The sequence below is a fragment of the Anopheles gambiae genome, chromosome 2 (genome assembly GCF_943734735.2).
Source record: "Anopheles gambiae chromosome 2, idAnoGambNW_F1_1, whole genome shotgun sequence".
Lineage (NCBI taxonomy): Eukaryota > Metazoa > Arthropoda > Insecta > Diptera > Culicidae > Anopheles > Anopheles gambiae.
In genome coordinates, this window is record NC_064601.1 from 81,198,633 (window position 1) to 81,212,306 (window position 13,674).

At 41.8% G+C, this 13,674-nt stretch overlaps 1 protein-coding gene across 13 annotated transcripts in view; it reads right to left on the bottom strand.

Annotated features, from left to right (window-relative positions):
- The window catches only part of LOC1274912 (SCY1-like protein 2), a 110,622-nt gene that overhangs the window by 82,003 nt on the left and 14,945 nt on the right, over positions 1-13,674 (bottom strand). For all 13 annotated transcript variants that reach the window (XR_009764848.1, XR_009764847.1, XR_009764849.1 and 10 more), the window contains exon 2: positions 4,666-5,759. Coding sequence is in view for 10 of the 13 variants with exons in the window: in XM_061644953.1 (XP_061500937.1) it covers positions 4,666-4,842 (177 nt within the window). In the remaining 3 variants the exon portion in view is untranslated. The remainder of the gene's footprint in view (positions 1-4,665; positions 5,760-13,674) is intronic.

Genomic DNA, 13,674 nt, shown 5'->3' on the forward strand with positions numbered 1-13,674 from the left:
CGTCAAAGGCGGACGCATGCCGAAGATGGCAATTTAATTAGCTACAGCGAAATGCGATCAGGCACGCAAGCAGTCACACAACTGTGATGCTGCCCCGGCAGAGACGCTTCAAAGCAGCACAAACACACCGTTGCCACGAGTTGTTCGTGTTGTTCGGTGACTGTGTGTCTGCTGTCTACGGATGCTGTGTGGCGGGTTTATATTTCTTCCAAGGAATTTCTGGCCACTGACGAATGGACTGCTGGTACGGTTAAGAAGTTCGTGCATAAAACCACACACCGCCACGAACACTTGCTCACCAGGCATGGCTCCAGGGAGGCAAGGTGGAGGCGTGATGAATGGTAAATTGTTAATCTTCCACGTTTGGCTTTTTCCAGGATGGGACCAACCTAGGGGAAACTCAGGGGGTGGAATGATGTTTGTGCCGTTTCGGCTTTCCACCACCAGTAACCACCGACGGGGTGGCATAAATCAGGCCTTCTTTCTCGATCCTGCACACGTACACACACCAACACATGGCATGGTGTGGCCTGGTGAACATGTTTTGCTCGTCTCCAACTTGTGCCGTTACCGACAAGTTGGACGATACGCGCTGACTCGCTCGCGGTACAACCTGTGGCATGTGTCAGGCGACGCCGGAGGTTGCTCGGAACGGGCGGAATGGATTGCCAGGTAAGCCAGCTGACGGGCTGGTACGGGCATATGGCAAGATGGAATCAACACAAAAATAGAGTTGTTTTTAGAGGCACGTTTCATTCGGTTTCTTACTTGTCGCGCGTGTGTATGTTTGTGCCATGTTCGCGCTTCATCGTACACACCGACATACAGGATAGGGCAAAATTCGTCAGAAAAGCCTGCGGACTGAGCACACTGCTCGACGGCTGCCCGACGGCTGCCCGACGGCTGCCCGTCGCTTCAAAGTGCTCACCACACTTTGCGTTTTATTTAGTTAGCTGTTCTTTGTTACTTCTTTTGCGCCAAAAATGCCATTTTCCGCTTTGCAGCGGCAACCCAATCAACGACCAGTAAACATGGTACCCATTCGTACTGGAAAAGTTTTTGCACTGTCTGCAGCACGGTAACTTTTACATCAAGCTGCTTTATCCGGCACGTGCTACACAATTGTTGATATGTGTGCGGCGGCAGCCATGTTGTCACTTACGGGGCTCCGTTTAGTCAAACACAAACACTCCTTCCGTCTACGAGCAATGGGACATTGCAACCGAAACCAGCGAAACGTAGGGTCGTGTGAGCTAATAACAGAGTCAACCGGAATGATGGAGGAAGTTTTGTCTCTGTCCGCTAGCGCCGCCCAGTGAGTAATAAATCTGTCACTAAGTTTTTTTTCCGGCCAGTGCTGGAACTTGGAGCGTGCTTTTGGATTACTTTTGCTTCCCGTACTCGCATGGCGTAGCGACGAGGTGGTAACGGTTCGGTTTGTTGTGACACCCGAAATTGAATTTTCTTGTGGTTAAAACTAGATATTCAGGGCAGTCGGTCTTGGACCGCCGCAGTAACCGGTACTTTGGGCTTGGTTAGTTATTATTTATTGCTTCATTAAGCGTAATGTAATCACGTGCATTTGTGTGTGCGGGCTGGTGAGTGGTGCTTTTTACTTCGGGGACGTATCTTCAGGAAGTCCCTGGCCAGTGAATAGTAAAAAGCTTTTCACTCGAACTCATCATTATTCTATTTGAGGTTTGCTTTCTATTTGGACGGTATGACGAATTACTCTACCGTATTCTTGTCAAGGGCAATCTTTTCTAACGAACACTGACCACTACATAGCAATTTGGGATATGGATTAGCGTTACAGGGTTGTTGAACATTAGCTCAGGATGTTACCTCATTTGAGACTATTTAATATTAAAAGTACTCTAACATGAATGGTTTACATTAGTCTTTTGAAGTGATCATTGGACAAACATTCGAGAATTTAGAACAATATTTTCCGGTCTTGTGTTTGTTGTGTGCAGAAATGAAATAAAACAAAATCATATAAGCTAGAAAGCGGTGAATCAAGACACTTGGCATATTGTTTACAGTTGTTGGAAAGTGTTGTGGGCAGTCGTACGGACCCTTGAACTTGTGGTGACAGTTTTGCTGCCATTAGTCGTCATTCATGGGTACGATTGCGCAGGCCACTTAGTGTGTGTATGTGTGTCTCGCGCTCAGGACAAGAGTGTTTTGTGAGCCACCGGTCGAACAGGACTCACGGAAGGGCATAGTACGTTGGTGCGTGACAGTGCTGCATAATGTCATGAACATCACGTTACGATCATAATCGGAGACAATGAACTTATCCGTGATAGGTTGATGCTCATTGTTAATACTCAATGAAAGTGCGTCATGACATGCCGAAGTCGATATGAGAATGCTTGAGTCCAACGAGATACTCTGTCTGACAAGTTGAGCTTAAAGCCGTCACAAGCATAATCATGTTCTTTTCTTTTTGTTGCTCTGTACAGTGCTACCAAATGCCACTGTTTCAGTCGTGACTAAAACGAAGTTCAAGTCAACTAACGTACGCAACTGAGATGATCAGAGGTGAAACTCAAACAGTTGGTGGACCAATCACATACTTGGTGACATTTTTCGAAGCATCCAACTCTTGTTCACTCACTTGGTCATGACATTTTCTCCCTATGATATTCATGACATTCTTGGGACCTACTTGGCGAGTGGTCCCAAGCATTAAAATGAGCATGCTTTCTCGCTCTGTCCGCTTTGATGGACAGTTGGGTAGAATGGACACGGCAATGGATACAGCATAATGCATTAGAACTATATAGCAAGAAACCATGCTGATTTTGTTGTTTGGGACTACTTGCACGTACCGCATATTTCCCATGACTATCGTGATGATCTTCTTCGTTTGGCTCAACAACCGTTGTCGGTCAAGGCCTGCCTATATTGCTTGTGGGGTTGGCTTTTAGTGACTTTTGGATTACTCCCCCCCCTCCCCCCTACGTATGGCAGGACGGTATATTTGGGTCTTGAACCCATGACGGGCATGTTGTTAAGTCGTACGAGTTGACTGTACCACGAGACCGGCTGATGATCACCGACAGAAAATATCGCGACCAAGTGACAGACCAAGAGTTGGTTCCAAAAGTGTCACCCATGATGTGATGGTCGCACGAACTTTTTGAATCTCACCTCTTATCATCACAGTAGAGCTCGTGGCGGTGACATGATTTTGTTTCAGTCGGAATCTGTCGTGACTAATGTCAGTGACATTTTGCAGAACTGATCACAGTAAAAAAAAGACAAAGTGAATGACCTTGGAGGTTTCTCACTAAGCATGTATTGGTCATAACATTTGTTTGAGCATCACCTATGATTATCATAATTGAGTACGTCACGCCGACGTGTATTTTGTTTCTTTTAGAATTTTTTATGACATTGACAGTGATATTTTGCAGCACTGGTGATATGTTATTGTTTATATTTATTCAATGATACCAGCCATTGTATCGCGCTACAAATAAAAAAAACACAAAGCCACAAATGTATCAGTTACAACAAAATTAATAAGGCATGGATATGATCTATAGGTGTGTTACAGGGATTGTATATGGGTTTTTGATTGATTTCAACGGAAAAAAGGCAAAATAGTATCGGGTGAGAGCCGGTCTCGTAGTACAGCCGTCAACTCGTACGACTTAACAACATGCCCGTCATGGGTTCAATTCCCAAATAGACCGCGTCGCCATACGTAGTACTGACTATCCTGCTATGGGGGCGAATCAATTAGTCACTGAGGGCCAAGCCCACAAGTGGGTACAGACAGGCCTTGACCGACATCGGTTGTTGAGCCAAAGAAGAAGAAGAAGAAGAGTATCGGGTACATGTTTCTACTACTTGGCCTAACGTTCCACGCAGACATGCCGGCTTATACATGCTTTCGAGGCTAATTCAGAACTGCTCAGCAGGATAATCAGTCCAAACTACGGGGCGACGGTGCATTCTAGATTTGAATCCGCGACAAGTATGTTGCCGTCCGTACCACGGAACCGCCCATCATGGACTTGTTTATATTTCACTAACAACGCCGACAGGCTTTATTAATTTATCTATGAGAAAAGAGATAGGATAGATAACCAACTGTATAGGATGATATAATTCCAACTAGTTTCTTATATCGAGTTTAAAATTTGGCGTCCCTTAAAGCCTTAAAACTTCACTGTTGATATTTCATCTTTAAAAGCAGTAAAGAATGCAAATTTCTTGCCCGGTTGAAGTGGTAAACCCATGTATGTTTGTTTTTTTACTACATGAGATCTATTTTGTCCAGATTAATTAAAAATCATTTAAAAAGACGTGTTGTAATGTAAAACACACATAAGCACAGATTTCAAGCAGAAATCCTAATGCAAAGTTATGAAATGTATGATGTTTATTTGCACAAAGGTACGTATGAAATGTATTGTATGTATGATTATACCCAATTCGTCAACTAATATTTAACTAAGCCAGCTGATTCATGCGACCGATAAATTTCGAATTCAATGTACACATTTCACAACGTTTCTATATCAGATAAATGCGCTCTGTAAATTGATTCCAGCACCATAGTGTCAAAAATGATGAACAGCAATGATAATATGACTGAAAATGTAAAACATTCCATCTCCATGTACATACACACAAACAGACACTTACCTTGCCATCCGTTTTCCGGTAGCCCTCGTGTATCTTCCAGATCAGTTCCGGGCCGGCGCAGGCGACCTGTTTTCCAATTTCAAAGTACTGCGTGATTGGATTGTTATCGTAGGGGTTTTGGGGCGGCGCACTGGTGGTGGCACTTTTGAACTTGGAAAACATGGTCGCGGCCGGCATAACATTTAATTGAAATAGCGGAATGTTGACTGCTTGCTTGGACACTGCGGGCGACAACCGTCGAAACGTCGTGTGAGAAACCGACCCAGGCGAGCAGGTTCTGCCCCTTCCGCCCTGTCGGCCAATGTCAGCGTCAGCAGAGCGTTCCTTTTGCGGTGGGAATCACTACCGGCTCCGGAGCAAAATATCGCCAGAGTCGGTAATTAGTAGCTGGGGTAGAGGCTTGCGATCCGCCTCTATGTACAGGAAGGTGTATGTTTTGCTTTAATTTCGGCTCGCTCCGTACTTCGACTGTGTGTGTTTGTCCACGTACAGAAGAGAAGCAAGCTATGCCAGCAACGGAGATGCTTGCTTCGTGTAAAAGTTTCTCCAGCTCAATCAAACGGCCAGCTCAACGGAGCGAGTCCTGCTTTGCATTTCCCGGTAGATGTGCGTATAGAGTCGTTCGAGTCCGCTGCTTCCTTTCCCCTCAGTGGTACTGGTACGTCCAGCAAACCGTAGACCAGAAAGGTATGATTAATGTTGAGCCTGAATCATCATTCCACCTCAAGGCTCATTATCCCTTTTACGGTCGTTCGGGTCGGCGTAACTGCTGGCGGGCTTTTGATTTGGTAAAAGGTGAAACAATATAAAAATGGAACCGGCGCGAATTGGGTACGGGGATCTTTGCGAATCGCTCGTTTTGATGGACCTTCGTGTTTCAAATTAGAACTGGAGCCTGATGCCCGGCCGTATCCTGACACTTCCTGGCGAGACGGAAGTTTGCGCTTTAAATAGCACGGGATGGCTCAATTCTATAAGCTTTTTTTTGCGCGAGCGCGTTGTTGCACGGTGGTGCTGAAGGATGAGATGGCGAAATGTGTTTTACATTAATGCCGAACGCGTTGACCTTCCGCTGATGAAATGTGATGAAGATTCTAAGGAAAGGGAACGAGAAATGGCAAAGTTATGAAATTAAATTTAATTGCAATGCAAATAAACAAGCGGAGTAAATGGATTTGCAAGTGTTTGTAATTACTGCCGTAATGTATTAACAGAAATGCTGTAATGTTTCTTGTACTGATAAAATTCAGTGTAAATTTAAACTTCAATAAGCTACATTGAGTTTAAGCCAGTTTAATATTCCAAGCTCGCATAAGTTTTTATTCTCTTTGCTCTCCAACATTAAAATTGAATGTCATTAGTTTCAGTGATCATTTGTTATAATGAGCAGTTTGCATTAAAAGAGTTTTATTGTTATTGTGTTTACTGATGAATCTTTATGCATCAATGATGAATTAACCTTTTTCATTAATTAACTAAAGTTGAATATAAAGTGAAATAGAGAGACATATTTATTATTATTACAGTAGAACGTCGATTGTCCGGGTAGCTCGGGACCGGACGGTTGCCGGTTAATCGATTTGCACGGATAATGGTCCAAGAAATGTCAAATTCATATAAAAATTATAAAATTCACTAGTTTTATGATTAATTTACTTTGAATCAATCTCTTAAACGTAGGTAGAATATTATTTGAATCAATAACTATAGGTTTTACAACTGTTCATGAACAAAAATGAATTTCGAAAACACTACTAGACACTACAGAGCTGTACAAAAAACTGGTTTCCCACTTCTATTGCTGCAAATGTTCGCTGTACGCTTGAACAGCTGTCACATTTATGCGCATGGTTAAACCGCCCGCCGGTTAATCCGCACCCGGATAATCGACGTTCTACAGCTGGGGTCTCCAAACTACGGCCCGCGGGCCGCATGCGGCTCTCAATAGCCTTTAATGCGGCCCGCGATGACTGGGTAAAGGTTGAATTAAATAGCTTTCTTTCTGACTAATCAATCAAAATTTATTTTTTAAAATTTCTTTAAAGACGAAAATCAAGATTCAATAAAAGAAAGCTCCAGAAATTTTATGAATTTTGCTAGTATTCTCTTAGTAAAACAAGATTTGAACTTCCACCCATTCTAAAGGTAGCGTCAAAATGGTCCTCAACAAAGTTGATTGTGAAGCAATGCGGCCCACGAACTGAAAAGTTTGGAGACCCCTGTTCTACTGTATTAAGTTATTTATTAAGTGACATTTTCATAAAAATTCAATCTTAAGATTATAGACGCGGGATGTTTAAATACTAATGAAAAGTAATAAATTACATTGGAGTTAGTATACAATTACTTTTACTGTTCTGTTAAATGTTACTTTGTATTTGAATGGAGCAACGTGTTAAAAGATACCAAACAATCTAGCTACGAATAATTGATAATCCACACGCAATAATGTTAAATGTCTTAAGGAGTAAAGCTATTTAAACCCCAAGTAAACAAGTAAACATAAAAAAATGACTAGCTACAATTATTTGGTCTCTTAGTTTAAGTTGTCTAACCGAGTATGCCCGGGATAAGGCTAAAAATACAGGATGCAAATGTCCTGAGGACAAAATCGGTCGATACATAATGTGTTGAAAATACGGCAGAAGCCGTAATAATGTGAATTTAAATAAAATAAATAAATAGTTTAAGTTTTCCACAGAAGTCTGAACATTGAATAACTGCGTGTTTGCAGTTGCAGAAGGAATTTCTGATTGTGTATCCCATATTGGGGGTTTTACAATTCTAGCCAGTTTTTTCATATGGAGTTTAACACATGAAATCGGCTGAAATCATGTTAACACTTCGTATAAAGGAACACGCCATGCTAATAAATGACTCAGAATTTTAGCTAATATTAATGAATTGTTTTGCTGATGCATACATATTTTGTCAATAAATGTTATGTTCAGTTTGATATGATATTTTTAACTGTATTAAAAGTATTATCACCCATTGCAAACAGAAAAGGAGAAAACAAAACAATTTTATAATGCATGTTTCTTATTGTACATAAATACTGATAAATTTTAACTCCCCTAAATGTATATGAAAGCAAATATTTTTGAAATCAAATCTACAATCTGTTACAATCAATGTTTGAAAATAAGAAAATCCAAAAAAGGGAAACTTTAATTCCAAAGTTAACATTAAAGCCCCCCTCTTTCTCTTTAAAAGCACCACCTAGCCCCATGTCACCGTGTCAGCGTGTGCGGTTTGATAAACGATATTAATGGTTTGTTATTAAAAGTCCCCGGCGCGAACGTTGCACCTTTGTCCCCTGCCCTATCCGGCGCACTGACGTACGATAACCTGCCATTAGTCGGGTGCCGGGATTAGCTCCGGTATCAATAAACTGATTAAACAAATCCTTCTTCATTAGCGTCAGCGTGTCCTTGGCGGGGAGCGCACACAGAAATACACACAAGCAAACACACACACGCGCGCATACAGATATTCTTGCCACCGTCGCTGACCAAGCAACAAGTTCGTCCCCGTCGTTGTCGTCGTCGTCATCTCGCTGCTATAATTGACAGCTCGGGGAGGCATGGAAAGAGCGCAAAAGGGAAAATGGCAGCGAAAGACAAAAAAGGTACAAGAAACGTACACTGCACAGGTATAACGTGGCAGGAAAAATATGAAAAAAATGGTGTTATACCTCGCAAGCTGCGAGGTTTCGCGCATAAACCAAACGCAACATCGTAAGCGGAAGGATTTTTTGCTCACTCCGAAGGATAGCATTTTGTTGGACCGTTGCTGTTCAGTTTTTACTTTCATTTTACGAGGCTTTGGATTTTCCCCCAGCCCTCTCTGTATCGACATTTTGCACCAACCCAATCGAGTGAAAATTGATTTCTCCTCGACGGGCAGGCGAATCCACTTTGTCCCCTCGGAACTTTCCACCCGCATTCCAAAAAGGATGCTCGGTCTGGAAGGATTTTTTCAGACTTTTTTAACAACCGTGGCTTTGCGTCGGCGTGAGGATAAGAGCCTTGTCAAATGGGCGCTCCAGCACGCGCCTCCGGGGCACGGATGAGAAACAACAGATTAAAGCCGTTTATTAAAATTTTATGAATCTATTTCAGCAAGCGGAGCTCCCAGTTCCATCGATGGCTGGGATTTACTGTCTGGTTTTGGGCACAAAAAAAAAAACAAACAAACTAAAGTCAATCCTTAGCAACGTCTTGCTTCCCATCGAACAACGAAATGCTGGAGAAAGCGCTTAAAATGAGTATCTTTTTAGTGTGCCTTTCGTTGGAACACAGCGTTGACAGCGTTGAGCACGAATCGTTCCGGTCCTTGGGGGATTGGATTGAAACGGTTTTATCACACTGTGCTCTCATCGGAAGACATCTGCGTTCGGTTTTGCAGCAAGTTCTTAAGCTCGTTGGACGATTAATTCGCAGAAGACTGATTTCCATTTTGAAATGGTGATGTTTCTTCAGATACTGCTTCATGTTATTTAATATCAATTGAATTGAATTAAATATATTTAATCCTTATAATAAAAACAATAGAAATATAAATTTATTTACCGTACAATCGCTACTAGTGTCGAGTTGAGTGTTTGAGCACTGTTTAAACAAACTGATCAGGAGTGGTAAAATAATTCAACAATGTCTAAATATGTATAACAACTCCATTCGTAACATCTCCCCGCCAACAGCATACCATGACGGGAATCATCGATTCTAGTGGTACAAATTTATTTTACGTGCCGTTTTGACTCTCCACACTCCTCTACTCTACTCGTTGAATTTTTGTTTGTCAAACATATTTGCCTTTCATGAAAGCCACGACGACGAAGCTTTGCAATCAAATTCGCCGAAACGAAGAAACACTGAGAGTATGGCTGTTTCTTCCTCTTTTTTCTCTATCTGCCTTCACTCTTGTTTGCATAAAACATGCAAACTCAGCCGAAACAAATCAGCCGATCGATCATTTTACGTTTCGCTTGCCACCAGACACGGCAGGCACGGTGTACCGATACCGATAGCGCGCGCCCTGTTAGCGGCTTTCCACTTTGAAGCAAACGCCTATCTTCATCTGCTATGCTGCCCAAACATTAAACCATACACGCTTAGCGGGAATATTGAGCTTTAATGTGTCGTTCTTTTGTATCGCCGATTGTGGTGCGGTTGTTTGAGCGATGATATCGGGTTTGATGGGTGAGAGAATGTTTCTAGTTCTTTTTTTCTAGTATTTGTTTTTTTCCTCTTTTCTTTTTAGATATTTTCAGAAAGGCTATGGGTACAGCACCAGCTGACGAAGGGGAAATTTCACGAGTCAAAAACCAAGACCCGGTGGCCGGCTGGGGATGGACGAGCTCATGAAAAATTCAGTGGGCCACCGATGCGTCGAGGGCTTTTTTGCTGATACTTAATGGTCGCCCCAGAAGGTAGAGCCGGATTGCAGGACAGGCCAGGGCACAACCGTTTTGTGCAGGGAGCGTCGCTGGTGAGATAAAAGAATCCCTCTGGGGTTGTGTGCAGTCGTTAGCGCTAACAGTGTTTGTTGATGAAAGCTCAATAATTATGGCTTTGGGGCGGGTTTTGCATTAAAAATGTAACTGGGTATAATTATAAATAAAACGCAAAGTACAAGACTGATCATACCGTCTCCGTATTATGGCAGGAGCGTATCACGTGAAGTAAATAATACTAGCAAACACGTGTACAAGATGGTGTTGTTGCTTGTTTTGCCCGATGATATTTTTTTTCAAGCTGTATTTGAAACGATAAATATGGACATAAGAAGCTTTTTTGAAAACATATCATATTGAGGACTCAATTCATATCGATCAGCTATCAGAATCAGGTAGTACGCTAGACACGACAATTCGAGGGGAAAAATAAGTCACAAATTTTGTTTCGCTTCACCTAAAACCATCCTTTGGTAGATGTTCTGTAGCAGAAATGTACGGGGGAAAAAGGATGGTGATACATAAGCTGCTTTAAAAGCATTAGAATGGAACATTGGTAAACTCAGCTTCAAACATGCATGTTAGTATTTCCTTATGTTAAGATGTTGTTTTTTTCACAATCCAAGACAATTTGTCTCGAGATTCCAGTCAGGTGAATTGTCTGACATAACGTTTCAACTCTTTATTCAACATATCTTTTTACCTGAAACCATGAAGTGCAAGCCTTTGGCATTTTTGCTGTTCTGTTTTTAGTTGTTTCTGTCTGTCTCGCATGAATATTTTCTTTAAACAAATACATCATCACCAATTTGCCATCCAAGACGAGTCTCTTAAGACGGTTGACGTTGACTCGTAGAGTAACAGACCAAAAAAAAAACGCTCCGAAGAATCTCTCTCCACCCGCTAGATGTGGATGATCACACCAAGAAAGATGCCATCAGTTCTGGCATAACTTCGGTCACCATTACGCCTAGTCCCACGCGCAGACTAAGAGATTGGCCGGTGAATAAATCATGTGCTCCGAACGTCAGGCGGCAGCAACACTCTCCATAAACCCCTACCATAGAACCGTCTTTGTGTTAGGGCCTGGTCGCGCACACACATACACGTATTGGAAGCGAAACCGCAGCTGACTGGTTTTTGACACAGACATGATAGACGCATGATGGCGAACGAGAAAAGCCAAAACGCGTTAGTCAAGGTCCATGAAACCACCACCGACCAACTGGCTTATGTGTTTTGCTGGCAGGTTTTCAGATCTCCGTCCATTCCACATCCTACCGCCGCATGCACGAAAACATGCGTTTCACAACACCGAGCCTTTGGTTAGCCACAGCTGCCACAGTCCGGGCTCCGCGGTTCTCCCACGCGGTCACGCTGCCTGACACCGGGTCTATTCGGTGGCTCCAAAAATAGGCTCGCACTGGCACAGGAATGAACCACGCTGCACATTGGGAAGCTCCATGAAAATGGTAATTATTTTCCTCACCACGCAGGAACGAGGCAATCTGTGCTATCTGCATCGCTGGGAGGCGTAGGTTCTGTGGTATTAAATTCTGTTCCCTAAAGCCCAACTTTTCGATAGAGGTTCGAGACCAATATGGGTCGAACGAATGGCAAAGGCTTCGGGTGGTGCCGGTAGAGCAAATGAGCTTGCTGGGATGGATGATTAGTATTGTTTTTGCACTATGCAGGGAGCTATGCTAATTACATATTGCACTGTGCACCGTGCTAGCGGGGCTCAGATTGGGATGTAATGTACATGTCATACAACAAGTTACGCATGTATGGTTTGGTCACGCCATTTTTTTACTTTGATAGTTACAGTTATATGAATCTTATACGAAAGAGTTTATATTATTAAAAGTAAATGAGAATGGCATTTTGCTACACAAAACACGCAATCTTCTTTTATGATGATTTCAATATGTTTTGTTTTAAAGAGTACAGAATTCGTCTCACAATTGAGAAGTCAAAATGAAATTTATTCATCAACAGAATCGACATGTACCCATGTCCAAAAACATTGTAAATCTTTTTTGGAAGCTAAACATACAACAATAAACACCACAGCTAGTCCATCTTTTAGGCTTATCTTTGTTAGGCACAAAATTGGCAAAATTAAAAATTGATTTACTTGCAGTGTTTTTGTATGCACCTTTATTACTGGCGCATTTATGTTAGCTTACAAAACCGACATCAGAATAAAAATATACTCATCATACTTTTGTCCTTCTCAGGCCTATTTTTTTAGGTTAGCCATTGTAATTTATTATCATCATTGTCATGATCCTATCATAGTTTTTTGTACAGTGTGCATACAAATGAGGTGTCTTGGTGGTAATTGAAGTTGTCATAACGTAGCATAAGCTCTAATACAGAATGTTCCAGAGGAATCCACGTAACTCGAATATCCGCGTATGTCGAGTTTCACGTTTTTCGGCTAAAATACATTTGATATCTCTTTAGTTTTGATTTACTATTTTAAACTAAAAATAGTTAAATATGTTAAATATGTTAAATATGTATAGTTTATTTATATATTTCTCGTTTATTTGATACGATTCGTGCAGACAATTCTAATATGAAGGCCTTTCACGATTCTAGTCAGGTTTTTGTATAGAGTTTGACAGTTGGAGCCTGAAATCATGTTAACACTCCATACTAAACCACACACAAAACTAGCCTGCAATTTTCAGTCTAGTTTATTCTAGCCTCACAGCTAGAATTACATTCGAGTACCTGCTCGCAAAATGGTAAAACAAGGTGGTGTTTACATTTATCCCAAGGTGCATTAAACAGATCTGGTGATGGAATCCAGAATGAAAGTGTATTCCAGGTGGTCTCATAGCAAGTTGTTTATAACCAAATTTAAATGTCACTTTTTGACAGGACGAGTGAAAACTTTTGCTCAAACAAGCTTTCTGGAGGCTTGGCGAACACACGAAACACTCTTAAAATCTTCATTCAGAAACAGAAGCGATAAAAATCAGCCTTCTAAATTCATACACCACTTGTATATTATACCGACTCACATAGCTTCTCGAAAACATCTATACAATGGAAACAGCTGACAGGTTGAAATTTCAGCCTACGAACTTAAAGCGGAAAGGGCCCCATTTCTGACTTTAAATCGGGTTAAATTTTCTAAAAAAAATGTAATTTATTCTTCAATGGACGATGTACTTAAACCAAAGTGTACTGATTTCACATTTGATGTGTGAATTTTCAACACTACGGGGTGGTACAGTCGTCAACTCGAATGACTCAATAACATTGCCGTTATGGGTTCAAGCCTAGAATGGACCGTCCCTCCCGTAGCAAGGATTGGCTATCCGGCTTGCGTGGTAATGCATTTTGTCACGAAAGAATGTATAGGCCGGCATGTCCGCGTAGGTCGTTACGCGACATAGAAGAAGATGTCAATTTTAGAAAACCGCATATCTCCAATTCTACGTCGGTCGACAACCGTGTAACTCGGGAACAGACTGTACTGATAAAATTTTGCACAGACAAATGTTTGGCATCAATGTGGCATTAATAGTGGC